This window comes from Oncorhynchus clarkii, chromosome 23 (genome assembly GCF_045791955.1).
Source record: "Oncorhynchus clarkii lewisi isolate Uvic-CL-2024 chromosome 23, UVic_Ocla_1.0, whole genome shotgun sequence".
NCBI classification, from domain to species: domain Eukaryota; kingdom Metazoa; phylum Chordata; class Actinopteri; order Salmoniformes; family Salmonidae; genus Oncorhynchus; species Oncorhynchus clarkii.
Window position 1 is genome coordinate 16,761,016 of NC_092169.1, and position 18,224 is coordinate 16,779,239.

The 18,224-nt window shown below is 45.1% G+C and overlaps 1 protein-coding gene across 1 annotated transcript; it reads left to right on the top strand.

The window, feature by feature from the left end:
• Positions 1 to 1,755: 1,755 nt before the first annotated feature.
• LOC139381625 (protein NDNF-like) lies at positions 1,756 to 17,669 on the top strand. Its single transcript, XM_071125289.1, has 4 exons — positions 1,756 to 2,049; positions 8,179 to 8,393; positions 9,323 to 9,447; positions 15,210 to 17,669. The coding sequence occupies exons 2-4, from the start codon at positions 8,212 to 8,214 to the stop codon at positions 16,625 to 16,627; spliced, it is 1,725 nt and encodes a 574-aa protein (XP_070981390.1). The 5' UTR covers positions 1,756 to 2,049; positions 8,179 to 8,211; the 3' UTR covers positions 16,628 to 17,669.
• Positions 17,670 to 18,224: the final 555 nt, after the last annotated feature.

Below are 18,224 nucleotides of genomic sequence, written 5' to 3' on the forward strand. Positions count from 1 at the left end.
ATAAAGATTCCTCTTAACCCATTGTCAGCTAGCGCCCTCTCTATTTCTTTCTTTCTTTCTCAAAACACTGCCCACGCAACACTTTACAACATAGTCGCAGTACTGTGCCGCTACTGCTCTGCAGACAGTAGCCCAGCTGTCTGTCCCGTACGACTGAGCCCTGACCTTAAAAACATGATATTTAATACATGATCGTCATAAAGACGGCCTCCTGCATTATGCATGACTCGTAAGCAGACATAAATAATGAATGAAACCAGCAATTTTGTGGTTTCTGCCATGCAATTATTTAAATGAAATTTTCTGTCTTGGTTTTTGTTGCTCTCAGCGGATGGAGTTAGTCCAGTGACTGTTTGTCGATAAGTTATTAAAGGAACACAAGAGTGGGAAAGCTGTGGGATCAAAATAAATATTCAGGCCAGCTCTGATGGTGCAGACCCCACCAGAGAGATATAGAAAACGACAGACGGAGAGAGAGTGTGCGTTTTGTGGGTGTCTGTCCTGATATACCTGTCATATGCTAGCATGCAGGCTGGGTTACCTTACAGATACAATGGGAGAGAGGTGAATTATGGGGACAGGAATATTCTTCTGACATTACTTTGGCTCCATCAGATACGCTGATCCATTTCCTGCACTAAACAGCAGCACTGAAATAAATTAAATATACGGAGAGTCAGTTGTATATAGGCTATAACCCCAAAAGGTTAATCAGAATCTTGCCTTCAAACGCATCAGCCATATCGTTCTCTGCCAGATTGTCAACTTTTAAAACTTCAGAGGGATTCTAAAGTGGGCCAGGGAGAGAGAGAGAGGGGAGAGCTGTTAGCTTTGAAAGAGAGTCCAGCAGCAGTGAGGGGTCCTTCCTAAAAGGGGAAACAGATTTTGCCACTGCTCTGATCATTAATATATTCATCTATTTTTTTCCAGGAGGTTTTGCTTTAAGCCCCCATATTGCAGAGGGCTCTCAGGTTTGTCTAAGGACAGACAATACTCCCTCTGGGTGAAGTGGCTCCATTCAGAGGACCTCAATAGTCCCACTGAAGTAGCTAGAGAATGGGTGGGAAAAGCCCTGGCGAGAGAAAAGAGAGGGGAGTTAGCACACAATGCAAACGGCCTCTTTGGTTATCTGATGATATTGACTGAAGACCGGAAGAAAGAGTACCTACATGCAGTTCTCCATTGTGCGTCTTTGTGTGTCAATGTGCACCTTGCTCCTCGGAGAGCTGTACTTGACCCATACCTCCTCACACTATACAACACCACACCACTCCACCCCAACTTAGATTTTTATGTTTCTTGCCCTACGTTGTGTACATTTTCAGTTTACAACACTCTGCTGTGGCAGAAGAAAACATGATGTCAAGCTCCCACAGTTCATACTTAATATAGATCTTATCAGATCCTCCAGCAAATGGTTAATGTGGGCAAGTTTTGTATCATCATTCACTCCCTCTCCATTCTCCGCCACTACCTCTGACAACTCCCCCCCCCCCCCCACCTTCTGCACACACGCACTCCCCTCACCACCAGCCTCACTCCCACTCCGTGACCTCACCACCCTGAACACACATACACACACACTGCACACGTGTGCCTACCTCAGTTTGATTTGTGCTGCTCACTGAGATCTGAACTGGACTGGAGAAGAGACATTGGAAAGGGGGGGAAAAACTAGAGAGAAATAGGAGAAGAGGATAGAGAAGAGAAGAGAGAGAAGCTTCACTCACAGACGCTGACATTCACATAGCGATCACAGATCTTGTAGGACTTCGTATGGGGTAAGGCTCCACATGTGACTGAGAGGGACGTACAGATACCCAATACTGTGCTTTGGGACTTGACACCACACTGGGAGTTGTGCTGAGGCAGCCGGACACCTACTAAAGCAGAAAGCAAGCTCCAGGGGAGGGAAAAGGGCATCCAACAACAACCTGTGTTGTTTGCTCGAGCTCCTCCTCTCGTCCATCTCTTATCCTCCTTCCGTCCATCTCTCCTCTCATCCCTCATATTCTGCTCTGGAGTGGGAGAGTCTGTCTGCACTGAGAGGTAAGGACAAGCATGTTGTTGTCAAGTGCCTGTGTGTGCATCATCTTGAAATGTTCATTTCGATAAACAAGTCTGGATGTTATTCAAACTTGTTTCTACATCAGAGCAGTTCATTTTTTTCTCTCAGCCTCGGGAGGTTGGAGAAAGCTGTGTCGGGGTTTGGAGTACTTTGCGTTTGTTGTCGGTGGGACAAATAGATGATGCAAATAGTGAAGCTTTTATGTATTTTTTCTGGGTTTTATTTACTTCATTTTCTACATACTGTAGCTTTCCTCTAAACCACTGTATGTTTCACTATGACCGCTTGTCTGTCAATCATTTCTATGTCTCTCTGGCAGTCAACCTGCCTTTTTCTCTGTCTCTCTGTCAGACGGTATCTCAGTCTGTTCCTCTAGCTCCCCATAAGAGTTGCTAAGTGTGATTGTGTAGTGGGAAGTGATAGCAGAAGGAAAGAGGACATAATGAAGGAGGACATCAGAGAGATCCAGCAATAACGTGTGTGCACGTGCGTGTGTGCGTGTGTGTGTGTGACAGAGCGAGAGTGTGAGAGAGAGCGCGAAAGGGAGGGTGAGAAAGAGGGGGTGGTGGATATAAGGGAGAAAGACGGCTAACACACTCAAACACACTAGCAGTTGGGTAGAAGAACCCTCTACACTCCACCTCCCACCCCCTCGCCATATCATGTCCCCCCAAACCATATCCCATATTGGTGAGGATACACAAAATCCTTTGGGGACCTACCCATGCCATTTAATCTGTCCCTCTAACCCACTCACAGGAGGCAGATGGGACCCCCTAAGTCTAAGTCTAGGACAGAAGACATCTGACACAGTGTCTATACCGATAACAAAGCAAATCAAAATTGGTTCTGTGAAAGTTCCCAGAATATTTGTTAGGTCTGAGCAAATCTTCTCATAATACAAAAACGGTCCAGTCGTGGTGATGATTATAGAATGTTTGTATAAAACATATGCCTGATGTTACAGGAACGTTCCTAGAACACATTTAATCTGTTTTTTTAAAGGCTCCTAGAATGTTTCATTAGGTTGTGGGAAGAGTCTAATGAGAACAAAAATATATATTCCCAAAACACAAAAACTGTCCAATTGTGCAGATGGTTATACGGAGCTTCTTTTAGGGACTAAAACACCTTCACTTGATGTTAAAAGAACATTCCCAGAACACATTTCAAATTCAGAGTACTTGTAAAACTGTAATTTGTGATTTTCTTTCTTCATCACATATGTTGAAAATCTTCTGAGTTAAGGTAAAAAAAAGAAAACGTATTTAGTTTGATGGTTCAGTCTGTATTTAAAAAAGCATATGAATACAGTTATATAAAGGAAGCTCTTTCCAACTAAAATCACATTTCACAAGACTTTCAACACATGATGAAGAAAGAAAATCACAAATTACAGTCTTACAAGTACACTGAATTTGAAGAGGATGTGAACATTTTCTAACTCAGAAATTGTGTTATGTGTCCTTATTGACCATATTTGACTAATAAAAAAGCTCCACAAGGCCAAAGCTATCCCCTGGTGGTGAAGAGGGTTAATTATCTGGCTGCAGTTCTGAACATTGCATCTTCAATCCCACATATTCTGTAATCCTTTTTCTGTAACCAAGTGAAATTGAGGCCCAGATATACTCTACTAAAAGAGAGATTGTCTTTATTTCAGATATATAAATCCAGTCAGAAATGCAAAAAAAAAGCATTGTGTAAAAATTGACGGTTCAAATAAATAAAAAAATCCTACTTTGAGACGCTTGATTTGCTGATCCTAGATCAGAACACAGTCTTGTAAATATGGGTCTAGAAGTACGCAGCATACTGTGCACTTGGAAAGTAGACCCCTTCACTTTTTTCTCACTTTGTTACGTTACAGCCCTATTCTAAAATTCATTAAATAGATGTTTTCCCCTAATCAATCTACGCACAATACCCCATAACGACAAAGCAAAAACAGGCAAATTTATTAAAACCAAAATACTGAAATATTACATTTACACAAGTATTCAGACCCTTTACTCAGTACTTTGTTGAAGCACCTTTGGCAGCGATTACAGCCTCGGGTCTTCTTGGGTATGACGCTACAAGCTTGGCACACCTGGTTGATGTGGTCAATGTTTTGCTCACGCGGAATGGAATATGTTCCGGTCAGACTCAGAGAACAACATCGACTTATACGCTGACTCGGTGAGTGCGTTTATAAAGAAGTGCATTGGAGATGTTGTACCCACTTTGACTATTAATTCCTACCCTAACCAGAAACCGTGGATGGATGGCGGCATTTGCGCAAAACTGAAAGCGCGATCCATCGCATTTAACCATGGAAAGAGTTCTGGGAAAATGTCTGAATATAAACAGTGTAGCTATTCCCTCCGCAAGGCAGTCAAACAAGGGAAATGCCAGTACAGGGACAAGGTGACGTAGCAATTCAACGGCTCAGATACTAGATGTATGTGGCAGGGTCTACAGGAAATCACGGACTACAAAAAGAAATCCAGCCACGTCACGGACACCGATGTCACGCTTCCAGACAAACTAAACACCTTCTTTATAGATTATACAGTGCCACTGTCGCGGCCCGCTAACAAGGACTGCGCCCCCGCACCCCCCCCTTCTTCTCTGTGGCTGACGTGAGTAAAACATTTAAACGTGTTAACCCTCGCAAGGATGCTGGGCCAGACGGCATCCTTAGTCGCGTCCTCAAACCATGCGCAGACCAGCTGGCTGGTGTGTTTACGGACATATTAAATAATTCCTTATCCCAGTCTGTTGTCCTCACATGCTTCAAGATGGCTGCCATTATTCCAGTACCCAAGAAGGCAAAGATAACTGAACTAAGTGACTACCGCCCCGTAGAACTCACTTCTGTCATCATGAAGTGCTTTGAAGACTAGTCAAGGATCGTATCACCTCCACCTCTCCTCACCCTAGACCCACTTCAGTTTGCATACCACCCCAACAGATCCACAGACGACACAATCGCCATCACACTGCACACTGCCCTATCCCATCTGGACAAAATTAATATGAATATGTAATAAAATTAATATGTAAGAATGCTGTTCATTGACTACAGCTCAGCATTCAACACCATCGTACCCTCCAAGCTCATCATCAAGCTGGAGGCCCTGGGTCTCAACCCCACCCTGTGCAATTGGGTCCTGGACTTTCTGACGGGCCACTCCAAGGTAGTAAAGGTAGGAAACAGCATCTCAACTTCGCTGACCCTCAACACTGGGGCCCCACAAGGGTGCGTGCTCATCTCCCTCCTGTACTCCTTGTTCACCCACGACTGCGTGACCATGCACGCCTTCAACTCAATCATAAAGTTTGCAGATGACACAACAGTTGATTACCAACAACGACGAGATAGCCTACAGGGAGGAGGTGAATGTGGTGTCGGGAAAACAACCTCTCACTCAACATCAACAAAACAAAGGAGATGGTAGTGGACTTCAGGAAACAGTAGCGGGAGCACCCCCTTATCCACTTCGAAGGGACAGCAGTGGAGAAGGTGGAAAGTTTTAAGTTCCTCGGCGTACACATCACAGACAAACTGAAATGGTCTACTCACACAGACAGTGTGGTGAAGAAGGTGCAACAGCGCCACTTCAACCTCAGGAGGCTGAAGAAATGTGGCTTGTCACCCAAAACCCTGACAAACTTTTACAGATGCACAATCGAGAGCATCCTGTCGGGCTGTATCACACCCTGGTACGGCAACTGCAACACCCTCAACTGCAAGGCTCTCAAGAGGGTGGTGTGGTCTGCACAATGCATCACTGCAGGCAAACTACCTACCCTCCATGACACCTACAACACCCAATGTCACAGGAAGGCCAATAAGATCATCAAGGACATCAACAACCCGAGTCACTGCCTGTTCACACTGCTACCATCTAGACAGTGAGGTCAGTACAGGTGCATCAAAGCTGGGACTGAGAGACTGAAAAACAGCTTCTATCTCAAGGCTATCAGACTGCTAAACAACAATCACTAACCCAGAGAGGCTGCTGCCTACATTAAAACCCAATCACTGGCCACTTTAATAAATGGATCACGAGTCACTTTATACAATGCACTCTAAATAATGCCACTTTAATAATGTTTACATATCTTACATTACTCATATCACATGTATATACTGTATTTTATACCATCTATTGCTCCTTCGCTATCGCTCATCCATATACTTACATGTACATATTCTCATTCACCCCTTTAGATTTGTGTGTATTAGGTAGTTGTTTGGGAATTGTTAGATTACTTGTTAGATATTATTGTTAGATATTACTGCACTGTCGGAACTAGAAGCCCAAGCATTTCACTACATTCAAATTAACATCTGCTAATCATGTGTATGTGACATGTAAAATTTGATTTGATTTGATTTATTTGGGGAGTTTCTGCAGATCCTCTCAAGCTTTGTCAGGTTGGATGGGGAGCGTTGCTGCACAGCTATTTTCAGGGGTCTCCAGAGATGTTCGATCAGGTTCAAGTCCGGGCTCTGGCTGGGCCACTCAAGGACATACAGAGACTTGTCCCGAAGCCACTCCTGTGTTGTCTTGGCTGTGTGCTTAGGGTCGTTGTCCTGTTGAAAGGTAAACCTTTGCCCCAGTCTGAGGTCCTGAGAACTCTGTAGCAGGTTTTCATCAACGAACTCTCTGTACTTTGTTCATCTTTCCCTCAAGAACGACTAGTTTCCCAGTCCTTGCCTCTGAAAAAATCCCCACAGCATGATGCTGCCACCACCATGCTTCACCGTATGGTATTGGATGGTATTGGCCAGGTGTGGTGCCTGGTTTCCTCCAGATGTGACGCTTTGGATTCAGACCTGAGTAAAGCATCTGAATACTTATGTAAATAGAATATTTCAGTTTATTTTATTTTTTTAAATGGAGGAAAAAATTGCATTTTTTTGTTGTTGCTTTGTGTCTAGATTTATATGGACAATTAAAACAAATACATTTTAGAATAAGGCTGTAACATAACAAAATGTGGAAAAAGTGAAAGGGTCTGAATACTTTGCGAGTGCACTGTACGGTATGTGGCACCAGTTATGAACATTTTAGACCTGAAGCTGTAGAAAACACCAATAATTTATGTGCCTCCATCACACTTTGTCTTCTTTTGCTCCATGTCTCATTCATTACTCTGGACCCCATCCTCCCCCTCTTCTCATTTCTCAAAATGTTCTCTCACTCTCCCTCACTCCGCGTCTCTCATTTCTCTCTCTTTCTATCTTTCTCACTCTCACCTCCCTCTCTCTCTATCTCCCTTCCTCCCTCTCTGTAAAAGCTTTATGGGTTGTTCACTCCACTACTGGGATAATGAGATCCTCCATACTTTGTAATGATGCAACTGTTGTTGTAACTCAGAGGTCCCAGGGCCATCAAGACTCAGATGCATATGCCTAGAACCTACGTACAATTGTCATCTGATCTACAGGGCACAGCCTTGACGCCGACAAACACACGTTGAGAAGCGGGCGTTTTTTGAAGACTGTGACTTTGAATGAATGCATTTTTTTCTCTGGAGACAAGAGCCAAGACCTGTAATCATATCTTCAAATCATCACAACAGTGAGAACAGAAAAGAAAAAACAGCCCAATCTGAAATCTGTTTCAAAGTTCTTGTGGCTTTGCTTGCTTTTGTCAAGAGAATCTGTCTTCCAATTGAATTATACTGAAGCACCTCCAGATGTTGTTTGTGTTTTTCCAAACTAAATTGGCGGATTTCCGTTAACAAAGGCTGCAACGACCATGAAAAAATACCCTCTATTTAGAGAACAAACCCATTTGTACTGGCATACTATAAATAGATCTATATATTCAAATGAATCCACTTCTGAGAGATATTTGCAACTCACTTCACGCTTTGAAAGTCGTACGATGAGTGATTTTTCACCAAGTGTCAAGCTGCGCTATACAGATCCCAGTAATATAGCGTGGCAATTTGCTTTCCCGCATGAATAATTCCATGTGAATAGCTGAAATGTTTCCTCATATCAATGAATCATCTGCTGCTAGACCTCTTTAGTACATCATGAAGAGTAGGAGCAGAACTGTATGTGATGGAACTGATGGATGCTTTTGACCTTTCCCCTGCTCTTTCAGTCCCTGGGAGACGGCAGAGTGTTGACAGTGTGAATGATGGCAGCAATGGCCCTGTCCTGGTATCTCTGCCTGGCCGTGACTCTCCTCTGTGGCCCCTCCTGGCCCAAAGGACACTCGGCTCTGGCCCCTGAGAATGAGGTGCCACTCCGCCCCACCGCCTGGCTGCCTGATGGAAAGGTCACCTCCATACATCTGCCCAAAGGACGCACCCGGAGGTACAGTATAGAGATCATGTCAGGGGAGGTGGATAGTATTGCACACTGAATGTTTATGTTCCGTGTCCTGGACAAAGATTGAAACACTTAAGAAAGGCCCATGTTTAAAATGCTGTCACTACAATAGGCTATGTTATTACAAGCTACCTAAATGGTAATTTCCTGCGTAATTCTTCATTGTTTTGAGCAAAAACAATGATAGCCTTAATCTTAATCGCCATTTCTTCGGTTGTTGGAAAGGCAGTGGTTGAGCGTAGTGTGGCCGCATGGGCAGTAAGAGCAACCCACTTGGCCGGGCTCTGCTGATCATGTCAGTGGTAGAGCTCTAACACTGGGAACAGTAAATTGGAATATGGGCATCCCTGTGAGCTGTCCATCTGTCAATCCATGCAGCCAGGCATAAAAGGCATTTTATTAGAAAAAAATCTGCTAATTATGATTCGAATTAATCAATCAGTTAAACTATGTATTGCCCTTGACAATATTAGCATGGCACAGCTGTTGATAAACTGCAGCACATCAGCAGTTGAGCCAGAAAATACATGTAAAAGAATGATACTATTTTTCAACGGGCAGAGTAAATATCCCGGAGCCTATGACAACAGAGGTCAATTACATCTCAATATTGAATGTCTCACCTTGATGAGTTATGTTGGTGAAAATACAAAGATGATAAAATATTGATGTCTGAGTCAGTGATTGATAATGAGAGTCATGGTTAATTGGTGAGTTTGAATCTAATTATATTGTGAAGGAGAAGAACAATAAGCTTGTAGAAGGAGACCAGAATGTCACATGGAATGCTTTGACGGCTACATGTTACAGTACTTTTCTTAGGTACAGAATGTTATTACATTTGTAAGGGGGAAGAAAAATACATGAGAATTTCATAGACAATCCCTTTTCGTGTGGTACCTATCTTCGTGCAGACTGTACTTCACATTGAAGAAGAAGGTTGTGATGATGTCTGTGACCGTCAGTCCCTGTGACCTCCCCATCGAATGGACCCTCGCAGCCCGAACCCTGAAGGACAAACCGCCTAAAAGTCCACACTGTAAGTGGGAAACACTGATAGAAAATAAAAGCAACTACACACAACACCCTGTCACATGCAATTCCTATTCATATCAATTCAGTTTCATTACACCTCAATCCAATTCACACTGGAGCCATTTATTTTTGACATAGTGTCCATTTAAAGACTGACCCTGGTCATAAATGTCTACAAGATAGGAGAGACTTAATCAGTCCATTGGTCTTGCTCTCCCTTTCCACCTCTCTCTATCTCTTACTCACACACACACAGTACTGAGCCCAGGACTAATATATCACTGGACAATCTGTCCAACCATTTTACCTTCAAAGAGAGAAGGACAGTAATATCTAAATGTCACACTTGTATCCTGAATGTAAGAGAGATTAGAAGGACGTTTGTATTAAAGTATGATTATATCTGGATCACATATAGTACAGTGGTTTACAAAGTGTTCACCCCCCTTGGCATTTTTCCTATTTTGTTGCCTTACAATGTGGAATTGAAATGTATTTTTGGAGGGTTTGTATCATTTGATTTACACAACATGCCTACCACTTTGAAGATGCAAAATATGTTTTATTATGAAACAAACAAGAAATAAGACAAAAAAAACAGATAACTTGAGAGTGCATAACTACTCACCTCCCCAAAGTCAATACTTTGTAGAGCCACCTTTTGCAGCAATTACAGCTGCAAGTCTCTTGGGATATGTACATCTAGCCACTGGGATTTTTACCCATTCTTCAAGATAAAACAACTCCAGCTCCTTCAAGTTGGATGGGTTTCGCTGGTGTACAGCCATCTTTAAGTCATACCAGATTCCCAATTGGATTGAGGTCTGGGCATTGACTAGGCCATTCCGAGACATTAAAATGTTTCCACTCAAACCACTTGAGTGTTGCTTTAGCAGTATGCTTAGGGTCATTGTCCTGCTGGAAGGTGAACCTTCATCCCAGTCTCAAATCTCTTGAAGACTGAAACACATTTCCCTCAAGGATTTCCCTGTATTTAGCACCATGCATCATTCCTTAATAAATTCTGACCAGTTTCCCAGTCCCTGCCAGTGGTATTCTCGGGGTGATGAGGTGCTGGGTTTGCGCCAGGCATAGCATTTTCCTTGATGGCCAAAAACCTGCATCACATGCCTTTTGGCGAACACCAAACATGTTTGCTTATTTTTTTCTTTAAGCAATGGCTTTTTTCTGGCCACTCTTCCATAAAGCCCAGCTCTGTGGAGTGTATGGCTTGAAGTGGTCCTATGGACAGATACTCCAATATCCGCAGTGGAGCTTTGCAGCTCCTTCAGGGTTATCTTTGGTCTCTTTGTTGCCTTTCTGAATAATGCCCTCCTTGCCTGGTCCATGAGTTTTGGAGGGTGGCCCTCTCTTGGCAGGTTTGTTGTGGTGCCATATTCTTATTTCTTTTTTTATAATGGATTTAATGGTACTCAGTGGGATGTTCAAAGTTTCTGATATTTATTTATAACCCAACCTTGATCTGTCCTTCTCCACAACTTTGTCCCTGACCTGTTTGGTGAGCTCCTTGGTCTTCATGGTGCTGCTTGCTTGGTGATCCCCCTTGCTTAGTGGTGTTGCAGACTCTGTGACAGATCATGTGACACTTAAATTGCACACAGGTGAACTTTATTTAACAAATTATGTGAATTCTGAAGGTAATTGGTAGCACCAGATCTTATTTAGGGACTTCATAGCAAAGGGGGTGAATACATATGCACGCACCACTTTTCAGTTTTTACATTTTATTTTTCAGTCATTTTTTTTCATTTCACTTCACAAATTTGGACTATTTTGTGTATGTCCATTACATGAAATCCAAATAAAAATCCATTTATGTAACGGTTTTCTTGATGCGAAGGAGAGTCGGACCAAAATGCAGCGTGTAGATTGCGATCCATGTTTTAATGAACAAACGTAAAACACGAATCAATGCAAACACTACAAAATAAAGAACGTGATGAACGTAACGAAAACCTAAAACAGCCTATCTGGTGAAAAACACATAGACAGGAACAATCACCCACAAACACACAGTGAAACCCAGGCTACCTAAATATGGTTCCCAATCAGAGACAATGACGAACACCTGCCTCTGACTGAGAACCATATCAGGCTGAACATAGAAATAGACAAACAAGACATGAAACATAGAATGCCCACTCAGATCACACCCTGACCAATCAAAACATAGAAAATACAAAGTAAACTATGGTCAGGGCGTGACAGTACCCCCCCCCCCCAAGGTGCGGACTCCGGCCGCAAAACCTGAACCTATAGGGGAGGGTCTGGGTGGGCATCTGTCCGCGGTGGCGGCTCTGGCGCTGGACGTGGACCCCACTCCATGACAGTTTTAATCCCCCTCCTAAACGTCCCTAAATAGGTTACCCACCACAATGATAACATGGGACAGAGGGACAGCTCGGGACAGAGGTAACTCGGGACAGATGGGTAGCTCAGCACTGAGAGGAAGCTCAGCACTGAGAAGAAGCTCAGCACTGAGAAGAAGCTCAGCACTGAGAAGAAGCCCAGGCAGGTAGTAGAAACTACCAGAACCTGGCTGGCTGGCGGTTTCAGCAGATCCTGGTCGACTGGCGGATCTGGGAGAATCTGGTCGACTGGCGGATCTGGGAGAATCTGGTCGACTGGCGGATCTGGGAGAATCTGGTCGACTGGCGGATCTGGGAGAATCTGGTCGACTGGCGGATCTGGAAGAGTCTGGTCGACTGGCAGATCTGGAAGAGTCTGGTCGACTGGCAGATCTGGAAGAGTCTGGTCGACTGGCAGATCTGGAAGAGTCTGGTCGACTGGCAGATCTGGAAGAGTCTGGTCGACTGGCAGATCTGGAAGAGTCTGGACGACTGGCAGATCTGGAAGAGTCTGGACGACTGGCAGATCTGGAAGAGTCTGGTCGACTGGCAGATCTGGAAGAGTCTGGTCGACTGGCAGATCTGGAAGAGTCTGGTCGACTGGCAGATCTGGAAGAGTCTGGACGACTGGCAGATCTGGAAGAGTCTGGACGACTGGCAGATCTGGAAGAGTCTGGTCGACTGGCAGCTCTGGCTGCTCCATGCTGACTGGCTGCTCCATGATGACTGGTAGCTCTGGCTGCTCCATGCTGACTGGCTGCTCCATGCTGACTGGCAGCTCTGGCTGCTCCATGCTGACTGGCTGCTCCATGCTGACTGGCAGCTCTGGCTGCTCCATGCTGACTGGCTGCTCTGGCTGCTCCATGCTGACTGGCTGCTCCATGCTGACTGGCTGCTCCATGCTGACTGGCTGCTCCTTGCAGACTGGCAGCTCTGGCGGCTCCTTGCAGACTGGCAGCTCTGGCGGCATCCTGCAGACAGGCAGCTCTGGCGGCTCCTTGCAGACTGGCAGCTCCATGCAGACTGGCAGCTCCTTGCAGACTGGCAGCTCCTTGCAGACTGGCAGCTCCTTGCTAACTGGCAGCTCTATGCTAACTGGCAGCTCTATGCTAACTGGCAGCTCTATGTTAACTGGCAGCTCTATGTTAACTGGCAGCTCTATGTTAACTGGCAGTTCTGAACAGGCGGGAGACTCCGGCAGCGCTGTAGAGAAGGAAGGCTCTAACAGCGCTAAACAGGCGGGAGACTCCGACAGCGCTGGAGAGGAGGAGGGCTCCGACAGCGCTGGACAGGCGAGGCGCACTGTAGGCCTGATGCGTGGTGCTGGCACTGGTGGTACTGGGCCAAGGACACGCACAGGAAGCCTGGTGCGGGGAGCTGCTACCGGAGGGCTGGGGTGTGGAGGTGGTACTGGAAAAACCGGACCGTGCAGGCGCACTGGAGCTCTTGAGCACCGAGCCTGCCCAACCTTACCTGGTTGAATGCTCACGGTCGCCCTGCCAGTGCGGCGAGGTGGAATAGCCCGCACTGGGCTATGCAGGCGAACCGGAGACACCGAGCGCAAGGCTGGTGCCATGTAAGCCGGCCCAAGGAGACGCACTGGGGACCAGCTGCGTAGAGCCGGCTTCATGGCATTAGGCTCGACGCTCAATCTAGCCCGGCAGACACGCGGAGCTGGAATATACCGCACCGGGCTATGCACCCGCACTGGAGACACCGTGCGCACCACTGCATAACACGGTGCCTGTCCGGTCTCTCTAGCCCCCCGGTAAGCACAGGGAGTTTGCGCAGGTCTCCTACCTGGCGTAGCCATACTCCCTGTTAGCCCCCCCCCAAGAAATTTTTGGGGCTGCCTCTCGGGCTTCCTTGCCAGTCGTGTTCCCTCATATCGCCGGCTCCTCTCTCCGGCTGCCTCTGCTCTCCTAAGTGCCTCCACCTGTTCCCATGGGAGGCGATCTCTTCCAGCCAGTATCTCCTCCCAAGTGTAACAGCCCTTGCCATCCAAAACGTCCTCCCATGTCCATTCCTCTTTACGCTGCTGTTGCTGCCTGTTGACACGCTGCTTGGTCCGTTGGTGGTGGGTGATTCTGTAACGGTTTTCTTGATGCGAAGGAGAGTCGGACCAAAATGCAGCGTGTAGATTGCGATCCATGTTTTAATGAACAAACGTAAAACACGAATCAATGCAAACACTACAAAATAAAGAACGTGATGAACGTAACGAAAACCTAAAACAGCCTATCTGGTGAAAAACACATAGACAGGAACAATCACCCACAAACACACAGTGAAACCCAGGCTACCTAAATATGGTTCCCAATCAGAGACAATGACGAACACCTGCCTCTGACTGAGAACCATATCAGGCTGAACATAGAAATAGACAAACAAGACATGAAACATAGAATGCCCACTCAGATCACACCCTGACCAATCAAAACATAGAAAATACAAAGTAAACTATGGTCAGGGCGTGACAATTTAAATGATAGGTAATGCAACAAAATAGGAAAAACGCCAAGGGGGATGAATACTTTTGCAAGGCACTGTATTGCCAATACTTGAGGATAAGGGTTTTTAAATTTGTCATTTAAAATAACACATATAGAGAGGGTTCTGCTTTTTAAAATAACTTTTATAAGATTGATAGATTTGTACAGAACGGCCTATACAGTACAAACTGAAATTCAGCTAAATTCTGACATTTACCATTTAATTGAAAATGTCTCATATTCATGCCAAATAGATTTTATTTGCGCTACTATGGGTTAAGCAAAACCCAAAATAGAGCAAATCTGGTGGAAACCTCTCAAAGAGTTGCAGTAATAGAACTCGAGGGTTAAATAGAGAACAGATAAGTCTAAGCTACATAACTTCATTCAATTTAAAAAATAATAATAATCTCTCGATGAGCACAAAAAGGACAGTTACCAAAAGTAGCCTATTTAGGCTAGCAATGATGTTATGCAACATGGCCCTCACCAGCCTGCTTATTTCAAATCAGTGGGTATTCAAGATGGACAAATGAACAGCTTTATGAAGTTATACTGTGACACATAAATCATTCAGTGTTTGAACCCTATGTTCCCCAAAGTCTGCCTAAATTATTCACTTCGATTGTGTAACATTTGGTCACTTTTTATTTCCCAAGGTAAGGAGAAATTATAATGGATGATGGTGAAAAGGGGTTTATATGAATAAGGGCCAATCTCCTTTGCACTTCATTGATTATAGTTGACTACTGTATTCATTTAAAGTAATCAGGATACGTATTGAACTGTAAGACTGTATCTTCAATGAGTGTGAATGTATGTTCTGTCTAGTGAATGTAAGTATGTGTGCGGATGTATGAGGCAGAATATTAATGACCCGTGGCTTAACAGTGTTTTCTGCACAGGGAGTACCAAGAAGAGTATGCCAGAGGTGTGGTGGAGAGGGCCTGGAACTGAAGCCAAGATACACACCTACACTGGCAATGCCATGGACACCTACACAGGTTCTTCCTATGCCCCAGCATCTATCTACATCCTCAGACTGCGCCCCAAGGACCAGGACACCAGGGCTACCATGTACCTCCATCAGGGCTCTGGGCCCTCAGGGGCCTTCCCGGAGCTTCCCTCTGACCCCCATGTCCACACCCTGGGTGTAGGAATGACCAGTGTCACCCTCAGCTGGGGCCCCAGTACCTCCCTCACAAGACTGCCGCACACCCAACGCAGCTATGACTACTGTGTCCTTGTCAACCGCAAACACAACTACCGCAACCTCTGTGCCGCCCGGGAGGGCATCAGGAAAGAGCAGGAGAAAGACAAGAAACGACAGAAGAAGGACAAACAAAGGAAAGTAACTGTGTGGCCCATTCTCAAAAACTGGTGGTGGCAGCAGTGGGATGCTGAAACAGATCTCCGGTCACCTGCTGCTCTCCGTGACCAGCATGATGATCTCCAATGTGTTTGTAAGGGATCAGAGAGCGTGTGCACTGTTTCAGAGCTAGTCCCCGACACGCAGTACTACTTTGACGTCTTTTTGATTGACAGGCTAAATGGAACCAGTGCAGCATATACTGGAACGTTCGCTCAAACACATGAGGAGGCCCGACCAGCTATCACACCACTCAGGGAAGGGGAGCTCCGGTGGGTGACCTTCCAGGATGGAGGCTTAACCTCTGGGGAGTTCTTTAGCTTCCGTCCCCGGGGTTGGCAGCAGAGTGGCCTGCTCACTCTCCAGAGCTGCGGAAGCAGTGAGAAGATCAAGGTCACCATCTCCAGCAAGGGCCAAGAGCTTAGCTCCCAGGCTGTGGGAGAAGACTTGGCTCAGATCTGGCTCCAGGGCAGCCCCTCCTACCTCATCCACCTGGAGAGAGAGGGAACTGCGCCCCCCAGACAAGCTGCTCTAGGGGCACTGAAGGCCTCTGTTAAGATGCAGGCATCCTCTGCTTACCATCGTCAAGGGGTACCTTCGCTCCCCACCACCCTGCAGATTAAGTCTTTCAACAGGCTGAGGAGCTGTGACTCCATCACCCTGGCCTGGATGGGCACAGAGGAGAGGAGCCTATACTGCGTGTACCGCCGGAGGCTGGGTAAGGGCGAGAAGGGAGGTACGGCACCCTGCCTGGGGCCTGAGTCACGGTCGGACACTGAGAGAGTCGTGTGTAAATACTTCCAGGAGCTAAACCCTCGGCGGGCTGTCACGACGGCCGTGATCGGGGGCCTGGAGCCTGGGGTGGCCTACATGTTTGATGTCTATCTAATGAGACGCTGGGGGATCCCCATAAAGTACAGCAGCAAGACAGTGAGAACCAGGAAGGAGTGCTGAGCTGTTGCCACCTCCTAGTCTCGTAGTCTGCAGCAGCATTGGACTCAACAAAGAGGTGATTTACAAAGACTTACCATAACAAAGCCATTCTACTATGAGGGAGACTGTTAATAATTGTGGTACACCCTCCGAAGAGTGGTCGCATTTGAACACTGGTACCCATGGATTGGGTAGGAGAAGCAGAGGGGGGACCTCACACCAGCAAAATTAATTCCATTACAGTAACCTGCTGTGCTTTTTGTCTTTTTGTTTATAGTTGTGCCAGTTGTCCAAGTACTTATTCTGAGTCTGAGTACAAAGGAGGATAGAGGTTTTTGATGACAAAGAATGTCAGCAAAGACTTTGCCCAAAAATATGCAACAGAAACAGATGGAGCTTTGATGGTACTTTACAATGGGGATAGAGAACGCATGGCAAGATCCTACAGTATAGTATATATTTAGTGCTGCATTGTTTTGTTCTATATTCTACAGGCTTAAAACACAGATGGGGTAATCTATTGATACTTAGCGCAAAGTCCGTGTGTAGGCTATCTTGTGTTCTGCTTTCGCATGAAGCAGGTAAAATGAGCTAGCGACTAGCGTCATTGTCTTTGATGTATTTTAATTGTGCTATGCTTAAAATGCCCCAATAAACACATTAGTATCTGTATCTCGGTATCAACATCTAATAAAATATCCTCTTTTGTTTGACTCTTTGCTGACAGTTAGTTGAGAAAATGACTAAATTGAGAAATCAATGTGACCCTAATGTTAACACTTGCATTTATTTATCTCTACTTGGATGATTACTACAAAACTAAAGAAAACAAATGAAAATCATGATTGCCTAGCTGCCCTACCTGCTTCAACAGACAGAATGGGTGGTCATCAGCCTGTGATATCAGAAAGTCCTGATTCCACAAAACACACTAAAAAAGTAACCAATACGAGTGTGTTTTTGCATCGACGTAAGCATGTTTTCGTTAAGCCTGTTGCATGCTTCCCAGTCGGAACAGTTTGTGCCTATATTATGCCTAAATTAAAATGTGTGATGTTTTTGTTCGTTTTGGTGTTCGACTGATATTTTTTTTGGCTGTTCGCACACACAACATAAAATGTTTTTATCTTGAGGCAAGTTGAAGTTCGGTAGCCGAAGTCTACGCCCCTTCGTCTGTGATTGATCAACAGTAGGGGTGGGAACTATGGACAGGATTTTTCAATTAAGTGTTTGCTGTGATTCAACCAGAAAGCGCAGCAGCAAATAGTTTTCATGAAAAAAAATTCACTTCAAAAGTACTGCACCAAAAATCTTAGCTAGATGTAAAATTGTGTGACTTAGACCTCCTCAACAGAAATGTTTAAATTAATTACAGATTTCTTGATTTATCTTAATTTATCTTAATGATTAACTTTGAATATAAAATTAGTTGTTTAGATCCTGGATGCTGATTGGTTGATATGCATGAGTTGAGGGATACCATGACATGTTAATCTCATAATTCCACTGTCCCACAGCCCAGGGAAGAAATTCATAAACTTCATCTCCCTCGGGGAAAAAAGCACATTATATATATTTTCAGATGCTATTATTTGGTTGGGGGTTGTATAAACCTACC

What these genes read in the sequence shown, in the direction of transcription:
- LOC139381625 (XM_071125289.1), top strand. Translation starts at nt 8,212, where the DNA reads ATGATGGCAGCAATGGCCCTGTCCTGGTATCTCTGCCTGGCCGTGACT. An exon ending in CCCAAAGGACGCACCCGGAG is followed by an intron (nt 8,394 to 9,322) that starts GTACAGTATAGA and finishes ATCTTCGTGCAG; the next exon opens with ACTGTACTTCACATTGAAGA. An exon ending in ACCGCCTAAAAGTCCACACT is followed by an intron (nt 9,448 to 15,209) that starts GTAAGTGGGAAA and finishes TTTTCTGCACAG; the next exon opens with GGAGTACCAAGAAGAGTATG.